The sequence below is a fragment of the Stigmatopora argus genome, chromosome 5 (genome assembly GCF_051989625.1).
Source record: "Stigmatopora argus isolate UIUO_Sarg chromosome 5, RoL_Sarg_1.0, whole genome shotgun sequence".
In the NCBI taxonomy this organism is placed as follows: domain Eukaryota; kingdom Metazoa; phylum Chordata; class Actinopteri; order Syngnathiformes; family Syngnathidae; genus Stigmatopora; species Stigmatopora argus.
The window spans coordinates 16,782,444-16,803,419 of NC_135391.1; the positions used below are offsets into that span (position 1 = coordinate 16,782,444).

The window sequence follows — 20,976 nt, forward strand, 5'->3', positions numbered from 1 at the left end:
TTTATCTATGTCTAAAATGTCTTTTCTACCCCCCCAAAAAGTAAGGTGAACACTTTAGAGATAACGTGACAAAACAGACAAGCCATTTTCTCATTTCCAATCTTTATACGGAGCTAAAATAAGTGGCAACTACACTTGGCAATTTTGCATACAGGAAAAACAGTCCATCTAACTTTTAGCAAATAAAAATACATTTTGCATTTGTCAAATAAATTTTGCACTAACAGATTGAAGTGGACAGAAAAATAGATCTGATGCCGATTTGGAGATGAAAAGTCTACACAACCCAGCGACTGATCACATTTCAGTACCATTGACGAAGATAGACGTCCAATCCATTTTCTATCTTTAATCGTCAATGGCAGCCATTGACTTGCTTTGTAGACATTTTTATTCACTTTAAACACATGGCAATGATTGTCTTGATAAACTCAAGAAGTCACGCAAACGTTTTGTAGCTTTCAAAGCAGACAGTTCATTTAATCTCATTCCTGGATACATTCTTTGTCATCATTCCTTATACAGACACAAACACTGATAAAGGCCTTCCATAAGTAGCAAATCCAAAGTTAACAGACGGTCATCAGAAGTTGACTGTACTGCAGATATCATTTTGGCTGAAATAAGGAAAGCAATGTGTTTGTTCTCCATTTTTTTCCATATAATACATAGAGACAGATATTCATATGTGCAAGTGGATGTCAACAGCTACATCTCAAATGAGTAAAGAACCACATACAAGTTTGACTGACTTTCATCAAATTTCACTGGGGCACCCAAAATGAATGAGCCTTTTTTTTTTGTTCTTCATTTTTTTCTTCATTTTTTATGGTCACAGATACTATACCAACACATAGAACACTGAATACACTTTAAAGATGAGAGATTACACGTTGTAATCATCATGTTTGTGATCCCCTTGAGTCAAGAACACGACAAAAAGCAGACCAATAGCACAAATGTGTTTGTTTCTAAACCTTTGTCGGTCTTTGACCATCTTTGTAGAATCATGGCCCTCATCTTCGGGAAGGTCCTTTTGTAAAGCCATATGGTCCATCCGTGTGGTCAAGCACTTCAACTTCCATCCTTTTATTTATGTATTTTTTTTCTTTTTTTTTCCGTTCTCCTCTTGGATGTTTAGTTTAGTTCATGTCAGATGTCCAGCATTCTGCCTTCTTAATATCAGTCAGAGAAATAACACCTTCTGCTTTTGGGTTCAGCTCATGGGAGGGTGACCTCTTTTCCCCCTCTTGGCACTTCTATAAGGCATGTTGAGCCCGGAGCAGAGCCAAAGCCAGGCCGGGAAGCAGAGCCCAGACGTTGGCACGCACACAGGCGCAGTGATCCTCTGGCAGGCCCTCGGGTTTGCCGGATCCGCCATCTCGCGGTTCGGGATACTGACACACACACACACACACAAAGAGGGAGAGAGTTAGACGCGTAAAAGGTTAGACGTGACTCACTCTCTGTCTCATCTAGTGGCATTTGATCCGGGCAGGAGGTGACATCGTTGGAGCGCGAGCAGAGAAAGAAGAAAAAAATGATTAGTCAAACAGTCAAAATGTCCACTTTTGCACAAACTTGAAATCTTTGCTGTAGCAAATGTGTTTATGCGTGGATATTCGTAGATCGTGCTGCTTTGTGAGTTGTCTCTTTCTGTTTGAGCCAACCCATTTTTAAATCTATCATTACAGAGTTTATTAATAAGAAAAACATGCTAGCGAGCCAATCTAGTGAAATTTTTGGCGACCGGGAATTGGCTTCAATATTCAATTTGGAATAAATTACAATGGGAGGAAAACAGAACAACACACTTGTAAGATCAATTGTCATATGTGGTTTTGAAAACAGAAAAACAAAATGATACTTTTTCATAGTGTGCTAAATTTGAAAAATGTAGCACATTGATTGCATTATCACTCCAGATTTTTACCATTTCCTTGCCACCGACAGCAATAGGCCAACATTGATTGATCTTATTTCAGCGCCATTGACGTTGATAGACGTTCAATCCATTCTGACTGGAGGCAAATGATTGGTGCTAGCCTCTCCCACTCCAAACAGATTGGACGTCTCGCACCGTTATTGGCAGCTAATCAATCATTTTGTGAGCTAACACAGAGCAGGATTTGAACACTTATTATAGGTGCCGTAAAGACATTTTCATGATTTTCTTATGAAATATGTTTGAAGATAAGTGCTGAAGTCAGATTTATGGGCAGAAACTCTTTTGGTCTGATTTTTGCCAGTTTTCTTTTTTGGATTGGATAACTTTATTGGATTGGATAACTTTATTCATCCTGTATTCGGGAAATTTTGTTGTCACAGTAGCAAGAGAGTGAGGATGCAGAAATAGGAAAGGCATTTTAGACATAAATAGATAGGTAATAAGTAAGTTAATAAATAAATACATGAATAAATATATAAACAAATAAGCGTGTTCCTGAAATATATAAAAATATCTGAAAAATACTACGCTTGAAAATTGAAACTCTGAATTTAAATCTAACTGAAATGTTGTGGTGTTACTTAAAAATTCTGCTATATATATATATATATATATATATATATATATATATATATATATACACATATATACACATACATACATACACACATATATATATATATAAGCACATATATACATACATACACATAGATGTACATGCATGCATACGGTAGGTCTTGTTAAAGAGCCTGACAGCTGATGGGAGGAAGGATCTGCGGAAGCGCTCCTTCCTGCAATGAGGGTGCCGCAGTCTATTGCTAAAAGAGCTTCGGAGGGACTCCACAGACTCATGCAGGGGGTGGGAGGTGCTGTCCATGATGGACATCATCCTGGTCAGCATCCTCCGCTCTCCCACTTCCTCCACAGAGTCCAAAGGACAGCCCAGAACAGAGCTGGCCCTCCTGACCAGCTTATTCAGCCTGTTCCTGTCCCTCTGCGGGAGCATGTTTTTTTTAAAAAAATTTGGCCAGGGATATTTTCTGTTTATTTTATACGATTTTGTATGTAAATCTGTTTAAATGTAGTATATAATAGTAATGTTCGCATGCCTGTGTGTATTTTATCCAGTTGTTCACAAAATGTATTCAAATAAAACAATATTTCAGGGGACAAATACTACAGTGCAATGAAGACGCAATACATAAAAATTCATTACAAAATCTGCAATTATATTTTTCTAAAATCACACTTTTAGGAATAGCTGTTAAGCTGTTAGACCAGTAGAAAGGTTTTTGATCTGTTTCCCTTGTTTAAGATTTGTAAGTGGTTCTGAGTGGTCAGTGCAAAAACAGTTGGTTTTTAAAGCAACTTTGGTTGCTCTATCAGCGTTGATGGCAGCCACATTTGGCAGCTCAAATGTGTGGTCTCTGGAATTGCAGTTATTGCTACACATCACAATAGTCTAATGTGTTTTTTTTTCTTTTTGAATCCTTCGCATCTGTTGGCATTTGGAGAACTTTTTTTTGTCTACCTCCTCTTAACACAAAAGAATAACAATTTGCCTCAAAGTTAAAACAGTCGCACTCAATTTGCGGGAGGCATCATTTTTATTGTCGGGCTGCCGTACAGAAACATTTTCTATTCCACCGTCCTCTCAACTCATCTCCTTCAATGTAACCTTTGCAGAAATTGCACTTCATACCATTTTCCCAAATGTAGAGTGGAAAAAAGGTCATCTCTCAGAAGTTCATCTCTCATTAAATCTTCTCAAATAGTGGGGCAATACCCGGGAGCATCTGACTTTTGCCCTACTAGAAGTCAGCAACACCGACTGACTGACTTCTGGCTTTTCCCTTAAGAGTTTGCTACAGCAAAACACCGTGGAAAAGCATTTGACAGCGATGGAAAGATAGGCAGAGAGCATCAAAGATAGTGATTCAAACATAAGTCACCTGTAAGCCAAGAGGAGGAAATATGATATGTTTGCTTTGCCAAAAAAGGCTGGCAGAGGACAGTATGAAATCAAATAATTTAGGATGTCATTTAAAGACGTTACACCCCAATCAGGTGTATAATCCGCTTGAGTTATTTTTCAGCGAGAACATGCTGAATATTTGCAAAATTTCAAACAAAAAACATAAGCAACAAAATAAATGGATACACATTAAGTCTCTTTTGTTACAGACAGAAATGTTAAAGTTATTCTTAATTGTTTAATACTCTTTCCCATTTGCTTTATTTTTTAATACAATCTTGTGCTGAGGTGTAGTAGGAATTTTAAAGAAAAAAATGATACTATTTACAAGAGAGTTGGGGAAGTGGGTGGATGGGCTTATCTTTGAAACGTAGAATTCTTCTCTTCATGCATAACATAAAATAATTGTGAAGCACTGCATTAAAAGAAGTATGAGGAAAAATATCCAGAATGGAAACATTGGACTGAATTATCATTGCAGGAAATGGAAAGTTTACATTTATTTGAGGAAGGACAGTAAAAAATAAATGGTATATTAAAGACCTCAAATTGAAGAGTATGGGGGAAAAACAACATGGGTTGCTTTGACAATGCACCAGACACATCTGCAACTAAAAGCCAATTAATTAGCAGGGGCAGCGATGTGTGGCAGTAGCCTGTTGACATGGGTCCAGATCTGTGGCGGCAGCCAAAAGCCACACATACACCGAGGCCTTTGAGTAGGCACAAACACACCCACGCATTTGGACACCGTGACGGAGCCGACAATGTCTAAACGTGCACTAGTTTACTCAAGCTCCTGCAGCAAAATGCACACAGACCAAATTCGCCAACTTTGGCCAGAAGATAAATTGTTGACAAAGGAAAGTCCACCTTGTTTATCAGAAGGTCACTACACATAATATAGATGATGGCTCTTTTTTCAAATTGATTACGAGGTTGGCACTGCGATACAATTTATTAAGAGCAAGTCGGTCACATCATAGTTGTGTTTCGTTCAAGGGCCATTAAGTTGGCTAACTGCCTTTACTGTGATGCATCGACAACATCTTTGGGAGTCAATGAATTGTTTAGAAACATTGTTGACTGAAAAATGGTACAAATCCTTTTTGAGTGTCTTCATAGATATAATACTTTTTTTAAAATAAAAAAACGTCTTAACTGAAAAATTGTACAAATCCTTTTTGAGTGTCTTCATGATATAATACTTTTTCTAAAGTAAAAACGTTTTAAAATATTTAGACATTGTCAACTGAAAAAATGTACAACTCCTTTTTGAGTGTCTTCATAGATAAAATCCTTTTTTTCGTTAACAATGTTTTTAAATTAAAAAATCAAAAAAGTTTTAAAATATTTTTTTTGTTTTTTTTTATTAAAAATGTTTTAAAATACTTAGACATTGTCAACTGAAAAATTGTATAAATCCTTTTTGAGTGTCTTCATAGATATAATCCTTTTTTTCTTTAAAACATGTCTTTAAATTTTAAAAGAAAAAATGTTTAAAAATATTTATTTTAAATTTTTAAAGTAAAAAAAGTTTTAAAATATTTAGACATTGTCAACTGAAAAATTGTGCAAATACTTTTTGAGTGTCTTCATAGTTATAATCCTTTTTTTCTTTAAAACATGTCTTTAAATTTTAAAATAAAAACGTTTTAAAATATTTATTTTAAATGTTTAAATAAAAAACGTTTTAAAATATTTAGACATTGTCAACTGAAAAATTGTACAAATCTTTTTTGACTGTCTTTATAAATATAATCTTTCTTTTCTTTAAAAAATGTCTTAAAATAAAAAAAACGTTTTAAAATATTTATTTTAAATTTTAAAATAAAAAAAAACGTTTTAAAATATTTATTTTAAATTTTAAAATGAATAAAACGTTTAAAAATATTTAGACATTGTTGACTGAAAATTAGTACAAATCCTTTTTGAGTGTCTTCATAGATATAATCCTTTTTTTCTTTAAAAATGTTTTGAAATTTTAAATTAGAAAACGTTTTAAAACATTTATTTTAAATTTTAAAATAAAAAAAAAGTATTGAAATATTAATTTTAAATTTTAAAATAAAATAAAACGTTTTAAAATATTAATTTTAAATTTTAGAATTAAAAAAACGTTTTAAAATATTTAAAATTTTGAATCTGTAAATGTTCAGTTTTGTATTTGTATTTGTATTCATGTCTCATTTGTATGTTATAAATTGTATTGTATTCATAGAGTAGATAATATTAATAAATTAACCCTTGTGAGGGTGAGCAGAACAGGAATGAATCAATAAATCAATATACGTAATACTAAAGTATATTTGGGTGGCCCAGTAGATGAGTGGTTAGTGCGATGGCCTCACAGTTCTGGGATCAAAGGTACGATCCCAGGTCTGGATCTTACTTTGAGGAGATTGCATGTGCATGGGTTTGTGTGGGTTTTCTCTGAGTGCCTATCCTTAGCTAGGATAGACTCCAGCACAACCCATGTGAGGATCTTTTTTTTTTTGCTCAGTCTTAAATTAAGGAGTGCATGAATGATGTTTAAATGTTATTTTAGCAGGAAACATGAAGAAAACATAGTCCACACATGATCTAGCCCCTCAACCTTGAGTTTTAAACCTGTGATTTAGCAACTTAAACTTGCATAGTGTCTGTCCGTTGTTGACTACATTTAATTAATCTCTGTGGTTTAAAATAACAAACAAAGTCTACATACCCTTGTTCAAGAAAAAGGGTTTTGCGATATAAAAAAATAAAGACCCAGATAAATGATGAAGAGACACTTTTTCAAAGCAAGCCACCAACTAGAGAAAATGATCTAGTTATTTTTTTTTACTTTTGTGTGTGTTTGTGTGTGCGTGCGTGTGTGTGTCAAACACAATTTGATGATATCACATTACAGATGAAAATGTTTCAATATAATTATCCTGTATCCCTTTTTTAAATGGAAAACCTTACATTTGGTAATTAGGAAAGTAAGTAGAAGTATCCCTGTATTTTATTTTATACTTGTCATAAAGCAGGGGTGGCCAAGTCCGGTCCTCAAGAGCCCCTATTCGGTCTGTTTTCCATATCTCCCTCCACCAACACACCTGAATCAAATAATCTGGATTGGTATCAAGCTTCTTGACAATTTGCTGTTGAGTTGATCATTTGCTTCAGGTTTGGTAAAGGAGGGAGATATGGAAAACAAACTGGATCGGGAACGGATCGAGGACCGGACTTGGCCACCCCTGTTATAAAGGATTTTTTAAAATTTACATTTACAAATTACATTTTTAATTAAATCTTTTTTATTACAATTTTTTTCAGTAAGCATTTTTTTAATCAAAAAGAAGGAATTTCAAAAATCTAAAAATACATGAATTAAACTGAAAATATGATCCTTTTCCATTTAATTTTTCATTGTAAATAAATAAAAAATGAATATTTACAGTTTTTCTTGTTAATTAAAAAGAGAAAAAATATGTTTAATGTTTTCTTCCTATCTAAAATATGTTTTTAAGAATATATATCTTACATTTTTTCTCTCTAAATTGTAAATTAAGTTAAGAGGCTAAAAAAATTTGGATTTTTTTATGTTTATAAACGATTTGTCGGCTATCAAAAAAGGTGTCACTTTATTAGTTGATTAATCCTGGCAGCCTAGTTGGCAGACATAACGGCCCTTCAAATGAAACTGTAACTACGACGTGACTCACAACAAAAATGTGTTTGACACTCCTGCAAAGTCAAAAGCAGACTTTTAGCCATCCATTCATTCGAAGCTTTTTACTCTTTTCAGTCACGACTGAGCTGGAGTCATTCCTTTTCCTTTTTTTCAAAGAAAAAATTAAAACTATAATTTTGCTGGTGGTTTATGATTTTCTTTCTCATTAAAACACGCAATATGAGGTCATAAAACATATGAGTGCTGGTAACGTCTACTCCTGAGACTTGCAAAGCTCACAAGACGGAGTTTTCCACCCACACGTTTACGCACTCAGTACGGGATAAAGCCCACAGTCAGAAGTGGAAGTGACGTGTTGAATAATTATGCATCTAAATGAGCTGTAAAGACTCAGCATGAGTGACCTGAGTGGGCTTAGTCACACACGCTTTATTTAGCTGACTTCACCTCACATAATCAGTTATCAATTCTCTCCATAGGGACACACAAAAGTTTCAACTGGGCATCAATCCATACATCAATATATTTTGCAAGTGCACAAACCATTTACAAGTTGATTTATTACCGCAGCCCATCCAGTGCTGTGCAAATATTAAGCTACTGTCAGAGTTTTGTCTTTTAAAACATGTTAAATAGTATCTGGCAATAACAAGGCATTATGAAGTTTTGAAGCGTTAAATCTTTTACTCATTGGTACCATTGACAGCAATAAAGTCCTGGGAGGTCCTGGATTAATTAATCTAGTGCACATGTGTCAAAGTGGCGGCCCAGGGGCCAAATCTGGCCCGCCGCATCATTTTGTGTGGCCCGGGAAAGTAAATCATGAGTGCCGACTTTCTGTTTTAGGATCTAATTAAAATGAAGAGTATAGATGTATATTAAATTTCCTGATTTCCCCCCTTTTAAATCAATAATTTTAATTTTTTAATCATTTTTTCTGTGTTTTTAGTTCAAAAATCATTTTGTAAAATCTAAAAATATATTAAAAAACTAAGGGCTTTTAATCCAGTTCTTTTAATCCATTTATAAAAAAATATATCTAAATATTATATATATATATATATATATATATATATATATATATATATATATATATATATATATATATATATATATATATATATTAATAATCTTGTTTTTTGTGGTTTTCATATTGTTGTTGTTTTTTAATCTGGTTGTTTTTATACAATAGATGTAGTACTGTGTATTAGCTTTAGGTTAGCGTATACACAAAGAATGACATATATTTTAGTGCAGAATGTGGGTAATTTGCGTTGTGTGTTTAGTTTTGGAATGGATAAACTGGCCTAAAAAAAGCATCACCATTTTTTTTTCACATTGTCTGACCTTGATTTTTGAAAAAAAGTTTTTCTGTTTATTAATATTATTTATTATTATTATTATTATTATTATTATTATTATTATTATTATTATTATTATTATTATTATTATCTCATCTCATGTTCTGAACCGCTTTATCCTCATTAGGGTTGCGGTGATCATTATTTTTATCATTATTATTTTTACTATTATTATATGTAGGATGTTGTTTGCATAACAGCATTAAGGTACATGCACAAAATAAAATGCATTTTGTATTTTAGTCCACATTTCTTTGTGTTTAGTATTTTCAGGATAAGTGGAATGAAAAATGAATGAATGAATTTTTAGTTTTACCATTATCTCATCTGGAGTGAAATAAAATCCTTGAAAATGATTAATACTTATTAGACTGGGCTGTTTGAATATTTGTCAAATTAGTCAGATTGCATCTGCATATACATGCATTCAATGAAGTAAGACATGGCTGACAAAGTTTGAGATAAAAAAAATAAAAATAAAAACAAAACAAAAAAAAATAAAATTTCCCAGCCCTAACAATAGCAAGACATAGTTTTCATACCAATTATATTTTAGTTGAATTGCATTGAATTGAATGCTTTTATTGTCATTATACAAGTATAACAAGATTATTTTTTCATCATTTTATTATATATTATTACTTTAGTACTGTGGTAGTTATATGTGTGTCACCAAAGTCTTAGAACTGGTTTCACAATGACTGATTTCCATCTAGTTGTACCATATTGGTTCATTAGCATTCCGAAAACAACAAATCTAGGACTTTTGCTCTATAATGGACCAGGTATTCATGCGTGCGGTATTAATAGCCATTCAAGCATGCTTGCGTCCGTCTCCTAGGATGCCCTCCAGGTTACATGTAGGCTAAGACGTCTATTACCAAGCTCTGCCAACGGTAGTCTAACAACCTTCTCCCAATTTATCTGTTATCAGAGTTTGACAAGTTTTAATTGCCGGGTGTGGAACACGGGGCTGCCCAAAATGTCCCTGCAGCTCGCTTACTAATTATTGACTTCGTGCTTGAGTAATCACATGTCTTATTGTTTCCTAATTACCATTTTTACAATAAATTAAAGGCCGCCCTGCTGTTAAACAGACACGGATCGATGCATCTATACCGTCATGTACACACAAACGTAAAAGAGAAACCAATGCCGACCCCCACGTGTCCGTAACATAATTTTTTTTACCGATGGAGCTCATTATTTTTTATTAATTCCTCATTACAACCATAGTTCAGGTTAAAATGCCTTCTCCGAGGGGCAGCCAAACACAATAGTCCTCGGTTGTAATGTCTCAAAATAGATAATATTAATGGACGTTGTTCGTTCCGCTTGCAAAATTGCATTCCGAAACATTGCATACATAAAAAAGAATTAACATCACAATCAGCAGTAGAATTATTGAAGTCTAATTTAGCCCAGATTTGGAAGCATATCTCCTGCAAAGGTGAGTAGACATCATTAGTCTTTTCATAGAAGGCTGCACTGGGGGGAGGAAAATGTGGCCCAGCCAAAACCACAGCGTGAAATATTTCTACCAGATGATGGAGGCGGAGTTTTTGGCAGTGGGCTCCTGTCATTTCTGTCAAATTTTATTTGAATGGAAACTGATGCATCGTTCTATTAAAAGACAAACATTTGTGCATTTTTTCCGCACCAGACATTGAACCCAGTTCCAGTCGATTTGACTACGCCGTTCCGATGAGACAGTATTCAGTGGAAAAGGCCCTGGGCCAGTATTTTAGAAGCTTTAATCCAGATTAAATCCCCCACCTTCAATTTTCTTTCACCGTTCCATTCTGTGCCAGAGTAATAAATGATTTCAACAAATGTCATCATCTTGGGTGTTGCCCAAACGGTCTTATCACGAAGCGTCGAATCTGATGTGCCAATTGCTTCAAAAGGCGTAGAGATTGAATTTGATGTAAATTTGGATGGCTGAAAATCCTCCTTTCATGCTTGCTGAGTTGAGAGGTGATTTTTGTGGTTCTTCAAGTAATAGGCCTATTTCAACAAATGTATGCAAAGACTGCAGCGATGTACCCACTGATACGCATACAGACTAACCTTTATTTTACCCATATGTGACAAGATAAGAAAATTCTACACGATACATCTTGCATATGAATGGAATACTTTAGAAAGAAGTTTTTTTTTACCTTCACAATGGTCACAAAGGGAGGCTCGGTTGTTGATTCTGCCAACTGATCCAACCCCGCCTTCAGCGTGGCGGCCGGGTCGCCGAGAGACCCATTCTTGCCGACCATGTAATCCAGTCCGTATCCGAAGGCTTGAATAGCATTTCCTGCAAGAAAAAAATAGTTTGCAAGTGGTGTATTAGCCAAAAAGACCACATTAGTCAACCAATGTAGCTGTTTTCATTCTTCTGCCACTTATTTTCAATTAGTTTGTCACTAGTAAACGTCCAACCTGTTTGAACTGGGAATCCTCCCAATTGGATTGGACATCTAGCACCGTCAAGTCAATAAGTTAATGAGCTCCTTGATTGGCATTGATGGTGAGGAACCAGATCTGTGTTTTAATTGGACTGTCTGTGAATACCGTTTTAATAAAAATTAACACAACTATTTCATATTATTAAATGAACTACATGAAGTACGACTGAGTGAGTTAAGATATTAACTTCATTCATTCAATCATATTCCGTACCCCACATGCTCGTCAGGCTTGTGGGAGTTGCTGGAGCTTATCCCAACTGACTTCGGGCGAAAAGCAGACTACACCCTAGACTGGTCGCCAGTCAGCTGTAGGGCACATAGAAACCAGCGGGAATCGAGCCTGCGGCAGGCGGCACCGAAGTCAGGTGAGTGAAGCACTACACCAGGGGTCCCCACACCGGTCCTCGAGGGCCGCTGTGGGTGCAGGTTTTTGTTCCAACCGATCCAGCACAGGAATTTTGACCAATGAGATTTCTGCAGATTGGTGAAAAAAGGTGTCCTCTTTCTGGGTTGGAATGAAAACCTGCACCCATTGCGGCCCTTTGTGGAATAGTTTGGAGACCACTGCACTACACCATAAGGCGGCTAGGTATTGAGTTGTGGAGCTAATTCACCAAGGTAATAACAGTTTGAAATTAGTTGAAATACCCTAAAAATGACTGTGCGAGTGACTGTTTTTTTGTCTCCTTATGCCTGCTATTCCCTTGTTTGTCTATCTTTTATAGCACAGGTGTCAAAGTGGCGGCCCACGGGCCAAATTTGGCCTGCTGCATCATTTTGTGTGGCCCAAGAAAGTAAATGATGAGTGCCAACTTTCTGTTTTATGATGAAATTCAAATGAAGATTGTAGATTATTTCTTGTGTTTCCTCATTTTAAATCAATAATTGCTAATTTGAATTTACAAAAATGATCTATCGATTAGCACGATCGAGAAAGCTGTCAATTTATTAATGGATTAATTTTGGCAGCCTAGTTGGAAGACATAACGGCCCTCCAGATGTAATTGAAACTACCACATGGCCCTCGACAAAAAATGAGTTTGACACCCCTGCTTTATAGGGAAGAATAAAATTAACCCCACAAAGACCTGGAGTGCATATATGCATCAACCTTTGCGTCGTCTAGTCCACAAAATTAAATGTAATATTATTATCATATTTAGTGGTAAGTGGGCACCAGTGCTTAATTAAATGTTAAGATTTTTTTTACTTTTCATTTTTTATGTAATATTTTCATGAAAAAACAATCACAATTATTAATAATTGTCTTATGAGTTTTTCCGAGATTATATTTTCTCGTGATCTACGTTTTCCGCGTCTACAGTCCGCGGGTGAGTGGATCGGAATGGAGACGTATGTATTTGCCCGTAGTCACCTGGGATAGATTAGATTAGAACTTTATTTCATCCCGTATTCGGGAAATTTCTTGGTTGCAGTAGCAAGAGAAACAAGACACACATTGTATACCTAGGTAAAAAAAAAAGCAGCACCCCCTGCGACCCTGGTGAGGATAAAGCGATTCAGAAAATGCGAGAATTAGTACTAATTCTTTCGGCTTGTCCTTTGAGAAAATCAAGTTATCTGCAGGTCTGTTCTTCTCCCTTTCAGTTGTATTGACACAATAGGACCACACTGCTATCAACAGTTCAGTGGGGGAATTGTAGTGTTCATTGTTTCCCTCGCCAATTGATCGACGAAACAAGGGCACTTCAGGAGCCACAAAAAGTAGAGGTGGGGCCAGCACCCCTGTGGCCCAACCTGTAGAACCGCTGTCGTCCTCGACTTCGCCCAGCCTACCTGATACTTTGGCCTCGGACTCTTTTTATGGACTCTACAGTTCTCTACCGCCACGCCTGTTCTCACCGATGTCCACACTACTCAGGCGTGACGTTAAAATTAAACTATCGTCCGTTACACCCTGCCTTCTCCGTCGCTTGCTTTGGGGCCCTCCGCCCACAACCGTATCAGTGTTAACATGCGAGCCAACTGCTTGGTCGCCCGCCCAATCTTTGGCAAGCGAAGCTATGGGGGAGATGTTTGAAGAGGTAGCCATGAGCCAAAACGTTTTGATTCATAAGTGGGATTTAGAATTGTATGCCAAACTAATCGAAAACAAACTGAGATTTGTGTTTTCAAATCTGTCAACAGGGAGGCCGCTCAGGATTTTTTAGTAACATTGGCCTGTCTTCAATAATCAAAGATGGGCTCCTTACGGAAATGCCGCTTGATCGTGTAGTCAATTTAACTTTCTGCAAGAAAATCCTCAGGGATTCAATAGATGTACTCATAAAATCTTTGCTTCGTGTCCTCCGTCCTCCGTTCAATAAAGGCGCATTCATATGGCTGGTTCGCCTGCAAATGACACACCCACACTTTGAGATGATGAACCCCAATTTGTTTTTGCGATCCATGCGCAGACTGAGGAATGAATCCTTTTAAAACTAGCCCGTCGTTCGTCTCTAACGGGGCAGTGTTAGTGCGTGAATACATATGAGCCGCTTCACTTCGCCTTGGGTGCATTTGTTGTGTCTAAGCACATGTGCGAGCCTCTGCAGAAATGTGATAAACCCCCGTTCAGTCGGCTTTTCAGACACGTGGCAAAATGGTGGCGGTGTACCTTTTTGCTTCTGTAAAGCACAAGCCTTGTGTCTCATTGCTCGGAAGGGGGGGAAGCCTGATAATTGCTTAGCAACCATCACCATTATAAAATCAGCATATAGAGATGATTGAATAGATTTTATACCACTGGTCACATTCAGTTTACACCTACGCAATACCTTATAGCTGCACACTTTACGTTTTTCCATGCAAACATGAGCAATGAAAGCCAGTGCAAAAGCTGCGTAAACGAAATGTGCCTTTTATAAAGATTAGGACGCAAAACAATTTTAATGTTAACTCATTGGCTGCCATTGCTGGCGATAGACTTCTGATGAATGCGTTTTAATTCAGAGCAGAAGGATGAAAAGAAACAATATGTGGTAAATGGATGTGAAAGAGTTCAAATTAAAAGATGTTCATTACTATAGCTGGAATGAGAACCTCCTAAAGTTGGTGAATAAATAAAACAAAAGGTTCGTGAAAAATAATTTTGAGTGAACAGACAAAATATATTACATTTTTCTTAACCTTATTTTGTCTTATATTCTTATTGTCACCTTAAAAGTAGGGGGGAGAAAAAATAAGAAATATGTTTTTTTCGCGAGAAAATCAGAGATTTGATTTTGAGGCCTGATCGATTTGTGCAAAGATATGTATCTTACTGTGCCAATCCTGTTCACACTACATACTGGATTATTGATTCAGCATTAATTGAAAAATTTCACATTCATCACAGGTTTATTTCTCTTGTCAAAGTATATTGAGAAGGATACATCTCTCAATTATCATGAAATAATAACATTTTTTATGGCGAATTGTGATATATTTTTCCAATATCACCAAGCACTATCAAGAGATACGTGTAATGCTCTATCCTCAGTTAGTCAAAGAGTCACCAAAAATTAGTAAAAATTGTTTTATGATTAAAAAACAAAACAAAAAAAAATAAACTCAAGTCCACATACGTGGACATGACATTTTGGGTCATAGAAGTCACAATGTTTGCAATTTTTTAAATTTCATACTTATCAACTCATTGCGAATAGGGAACGGCGACCAATTTATTTAAACTGAGTGGCTGTGAATGCTTATCTGACAGTGCCATTCAGAGCGCTAGCTAGATCTATTTTGATCATTCGCTGCCATCTCTCCATGTCTAATGCTGTCAATGGCAGTCAATGAGTGGGTGCCTTATAAAGGAATGAGATCCCCTTATGCTGCACTGGTAATCTATTCTCCATCATTCCCGACCATCACATAAATACTCATTTATAATTAATACCACTTCACAGTAACTGTGTTTTATTGGACGTGTATGCAAATCCAATAATTTTAAATTATAACCTCCTTGACAGGTGAATAAACACGAACATTATTATCACGGTAAAGGCAGATTTTTTTTCTGATAGATAGTGACATACCTAATGAATTATCCAATATGTTTATCCTTGGAGTATGTAAATAAACATGCCACATTGAATCGTGTGTTAATTTTTTTTAGCCATATTCATGCATTAATTTTCTGAACTGCTTATTCTCACAAGGGTCGCGGGGGGTGCTGGATCCTATCTCAGCTGACTTGGGGCACCAGGTGGGGGACACCCTGAAATGGTGGCCAGCCATTCGCCGGGCACGAGGAGGCGGACAACCATTCACGCTCATATCGCATAATTGAGCACCAAGATGGCGCCGTTCACGCGGGAGCCAGTGGCAGTAGCTCTGTACACTCTTATGTTTTTCGTGTTTTACAGCCCTTCTATCTTTTTTTAAATTACATTTTAATATTTCTTAACACATTCCTTTTTACTTTACTTTGTACTTTATACTTTTTACTTTAATGTTTTTACAACTTTCCTTGTTCAGTTAGCCTGGCTTCTTTCGGCTACTTCTTTTTTGGAACCATTCAGCCATGCCTACGCTGTCAAACACATGGGACTAGCTGTTACAATACGCAGCAGAAGGAGCAACACCTCGGTGCCGCCGGGGTTTCGGAGCTGGACAAAAGTGCCGGGAAAAGAGGCAACGCTTCTGACCAATCATGCAGATGGAAGAGCTGTCGGCGCTTACCAGCAACGGAGTCGAGGTGCCCTACTCTGCTACTGTTGTCTTCAGCTCCAGACTACTGAGGAACTGTGCGGATAAGCTTGGAAGAGTGACTCTGCATATTCTCTACCTCGGTCCCAGTCTGCAGAAGTTCCCCATCTTGTGGAAGACTTCCTGTGTGTGGTTCCAGTTTTTGTTTCCATTTTCCAGTTTCCATTTACTTTGATTAGCTTTGTACTTTTTGCTTTTGCTTTGTTGTTCTGTGGCCTTTGCGACTGTACTGTCTAACTTATAACTAACTATGCCTTTTCTTGCTACTGTCACAATGAAATTTCCTGAATACGGGATGAATAAAGTTATCCAATCCAATCTAGGGGCAATTTAGAATGTTCAATCAGCCTACCGTGCATGTTTTTTGGGAATGTGGGAGGAAACGGAGTACCCAGAGAAAACCCACGCAAGCCCAGGGATAATTTGATCACTGATAACTCCTCGCTGTCCAAATGAATTGGACGTCTACCGTTGTCATGGGAGCCAATGAGTCAAAGATTTAGCCTTCTACATTACAACCTTCTTTAAAATTCACCCTCTTTTCCCCGGTGTGTGGAAGTTTATCACCCTCGGCTGCAGAGGAGGGAGATGCTGCATTTTCGTTATTTTTCAAGACGCCTCTTCAGCTGCGAGCCTCATCCTTCATCCTGCACATTCAGCTAAAACAGAACCCCTGCAATCTATTGAAATGGTCTGAAAGCATTTATCCACACAGTGGAACATGTTAAAGGTGCCGCCTAGCACCAAGAAAGGATTTTCCGCTTGCGACTTGAGGAAGAGCCAAAATGTTTTAACCGCAGCTGCTGTCTACATGAACAAGAGATGTACAGGAGATATGTAATATTTAATTTTGAAGCAGATTTTTACGACACTCGATAAGCCTGAGATTGCTTGTGAAAATGACTTGTAAATGGTTTCTTTTGTGTTGAGGTCTGAGCAAATGTGGCTGCAAGGAAGAATGAACAGAAAAGAAATGTCTTATTTCGGACTAAATTAATTCATTGTAATTCCGACTTTATTAGATGGAAAGGAGACGTCTACTGAAGTTGAATGAAAGTGTAGAGCTGACAAGTTTGATGTTACATTAATCCTTTCTTAGACTTTATTTTCACTTTTCACTTCCACTATTGGAATGATTATTTGTCTATGCTCTATGTGAGCTGGCATAGCAAACAGATATAAGACGAAATGGTTTATTTGGTGAGCGTATTTGAAATCAGTATTTATACAAATACCTTTCGTGTGTGAAGTGTTGAAATTTTTATACATTCATTCATCTTCCGTACCGCACATAATCATAAGGGTTGCGGGGGTAGCTGTAGCCTATTCCAGCTGAGATCGGGAGAAAGGCAGTCTACACCCTAGACTGGTCACCAGTGAGCCATAGGGCAAACAGAGAGTCAAACGACCATTCGCACGGTACTCGGACGTTTGGTCCCCGGACGTTTGGTCCCCGGACGTTTGGTCGACCGGACGTTTGGTCGACCCGACGTTTGGTAGAACGGACGTGCGGTAGAACGGACGTCTGGTAGAACGGACGTTTGGTCGCCGGGTTGTTACTGTTGAAACCAGCTCTCAAAATTATAATCATGAGAGAGAGAGTGAGTTTAATATCTAAATATCTAATATTAAAATATCAACAGTAAACTCTGTCATAATTTGACAAAAACCCAGCGACCAAACGTCCGTTCTACCAAACGTCCGGTCGACCAAACGTCCGGGGACCAAATGTCCGGGGACCAAACGTCCGGGGACCAAATGTCCGGGAACCAAACGTTTTTCGACGAAATGTCCGGTCACGATTAGCACTCACAACCATACCGCCACCAGCAGGAATCAAGCCCCCACCTGCCTGCACCGAAGTTAGGCAAGTGCACCACTACACCATCAAGCGGCCGTAATTTTATACATATTTTAATAATTCCTTAACATTATTAAAAGCTAAAGTTTGCCACAATTCAAGTTAATTCCAGGGGCTGAGAAGCCTGAAGCTGTGCTCGAACACATAACTACAGTCCAAAATTGTGACCATAGCAGAATATTCTGGGTCAACTGTTTAAATTTTTAGTTATGTGTCTTCATCTGTCCTCAAGTTAAACGAACATGAGTCACGAAAAATAAGTGTGACTGTCCTGCCGATAAATAAAGCAAGCCTGAGTCATGAACAATAAGTCCGTATTGCCCTCAACTGGCCGATGATTCCGCAAGGAAATTATCAGGCTCGATACAAAAATAAAAAGCCTCTTGCTTTGAGGATAAAGAGATGCTGGACAATGCATCTTAGCTATCAGGTTTCAAGTCGCTTGCTTTGTGGATGTCGGAGGAGCATGACCGCAAAGTTTGTGTCCACAAGGACAACAACAACAACAGTCTGAGTGTTGGAAAACAAAAAAGTCAATGTGGGAGGAAACCGGAGGACCTGGAAAAAACCCACACAGGCCCGGCGAAAAAATGCAAACTCCACACAGGAGGACCGACCTGGATTTGAACCCAGGACCCCAGAATGATTAACAATTAATACAGTGGTACCTCTACTTACGAAACACTTTGATATCAAAATTGTTTTTCCAATGTCCGATAATTTTTCCAAGGTACAACATGAAGAGCTATTGCATATATAATAAAAGATTAGATTAGATAACTTTATTCATCCCGTATTCCCGGAAATTTTACTGTCACAGTAGCAAGAGGGTGAGAATACAGACACAGGAAAAGACATTTTAGACATAGATAAATAGGTACGAAATAAGTAAATAAAATAAGCGTGTTGCATGAGTCTATTAGAGTCTATTAACATGTATGGGAGCAGTAGGGAATGGGCGTGAAAATCCATTCATGCTAAAGCTTACTGCGGACAAGCCAAATTCATAAAAGCCTAGCTGAGGAACGCATCAGACCTTGCGCGTGGCGAATGCACCACGAGGAGCGCCACGTGGCCACATAGTATCAACGTGAGTGACGGGGGAGTGAGCTAGCAAGAGAGAGAGATTTGAGCTAGATCAACCCCTTGAGCCATGACATGTTTGAACTGAGGTGGGGAAGACTGGTCTTTTTTATTTTAGTTAGTTCGTTTTAGTTAGTTCGGTGTTGTGATATCATTTAATGACATATTTTTACTGTTTTTGCATGTACACACATTTGCAAACATATTTCATATAAAAGTGGTATACTTTTAGCATTTTAAAAGGGGATATAGTGGCTACTATTAATTATTGTGGAACAAATTATGCTAATTTAATGTAAAATGCTGCTATGCTTATGAAAAATCCAAGGTACAAAACAAGTTCTGGAGCCAATTAATTTCGTAAATGGAGGTACCACTGTATTCAATTTAGTATTTTATTTTTATTTAATCCTAAATGAGTATACATGTTACTATAATATTGATAAAATATATATTAATTGAATAGAAACTCAAATACACTTTCTTATAGCCCCAAGTAACAAGTAGATTTAGTGGATTTTTTTTCATAGTAATATGGCATTGACAGAGCTAAATGCCAAATTCATTTAAATGTACAAAGTTCTGGCCACGAATGCTCGTCTTTACATGCCATTGATGGCGCTAAAATGTCCAATCCATTTTGACTGGGAAGGTCAACTCGTACATCTAGTTCACAGGTCTAGTTAAATGAGTGCTTTGTTAAATTAGAAAAAAAATGTCATAATCCGTGCATGAAATAGTTAAAATCCCAGTTTTCCATATTATAACAGTAATAATAAAACCCATTAAACTTGACTTACTCAAGCAAGTGTTGTCGGTGAAGCTCCGTAGGAAGTTGGCACACTCCTCTTCCTGGTTTCCACTGCCCTTACAGGTGCACCATGGCGAGACGGTCCAATGGGTGAAGCTACTGTCCACATAGTTGGGCGTCATGTCGGTCCCTGCGAAGGCATCCACGCACATTTAGACACCACCGCATTTTATGTAGAGTGTAGACCATCTATGGGTCACTAATGGATAGCATTTATTGCAAATAGTTTCTAGAAAACAACGACGCGGGAATGACATTGCACTGTTGTAGTTTTTATCGGAAGCGAGTGCTCGTCATAATACTTCATGTAAAGAGGCCATTATGCTTATGAATATTTTCGCTTTAGGATGTCGGCCGAGGACAGCGGCGCGGCAAAACACTTCACTTTTTTGAAAGGTCTGTCAGCTGGAGTCAGCCATGTCATCCACTTTGTGTGAGCAGCGTGACTTATCTCGTCGCTGGGTGCAATCTATGCAACTGCGTGCGAAAAATGAATTCCAATTCCGTACCGAGTATAATCTCCGAGGAGCCCGGATGTCGACACCGAGGTGCCGTTATCAAAATATGGCCGCATTAGCCAGTGCACATTGTTGGAGCAACATTAAATATGAGCAAACAGATGGTCATCAAGTCTTTTAATTAAGTAAACACGCTCTCTATGCCTCGCTAATTACTTCTAGTAGTAAACCGGTGTCCACGTCGCTGGGGGAGATAACTTAGCCGCCTGGGAAAAGCTGACAGCCTCACTCTACCAGATAAAAAATAAATAAAATAAAGCCAAGGCTAGGAGACTGCAGCACTGCTCCTTCCTCTCCTGACCCCCAACTATTGTCTGTAATCTCATAGTGCTGCTGACATTTGTGAAAAGTACGGTGAGATCTCCCAGAAGCCGCTGCGCCTTCCCAAACAAACTAGCGTCACAGCGGTGATACTGACCGATGAGCCTGGTGTAGGAGGCCAGGCAGGCTTGGTGATTGTCTTGGTTGGGGCAAGTGCTCACGGTGGGTGGCATGCTGCGGCAATTTGCCATGAAATCAGCCAACCTGGACCTGTGCAACAAGCGTATCAAGAGGACAAGCAGTAAGAAAGACAGCGAGGGCATGAAAACAAATGGAGCAT

General features: G+C 37.6%; 2 protein-coding genes across 3 annotated transcripts in view; both read right to left on the reverse strand.

Annotated features, from left to right (window-relative positions):
• Positions 1-20,976, reverse strand: part of lzts1 (leucine zipper, putative tumor suppressor 1) — a 195,198-nt gene that overhangs the window by 67,425 nt on the left and 106,797 nt on the right. The window lies entirely within an intron of this gene.
• The window catches only part of LOC144074115 (GDNF family receptor alpha-2-like), a 79,167-nt gene continuing 58,298 nt past the window's right edge, over positions 108-20,976 (reverse strand). For both annotated transcript variants that reach the window (XM_077600310.1, XM_077600311.1), the window contains exons 5-8: positions 20,794-20,906; positions 19,847-19,987; positions 11,108-11,253; positions 108-1,397 (exon numbers count right to left, since the gene is read on the reverse strand). In XM_077600310.1, the coding sequence (XP_077456436.1) occupies positions 1,260-1,397; positions 11,108-11,253; positions 19,847-19,987; positions 20,794-20,906 (538 nt within the window). In that variant the 3' untranslated portion in view covers positions 108-1,259. The remainder of the gene's footprint in view (positions 1,398-11,107; positions 11,254-19,846; positions 19,988-20,793; positions 20,907-20,976) is intronic.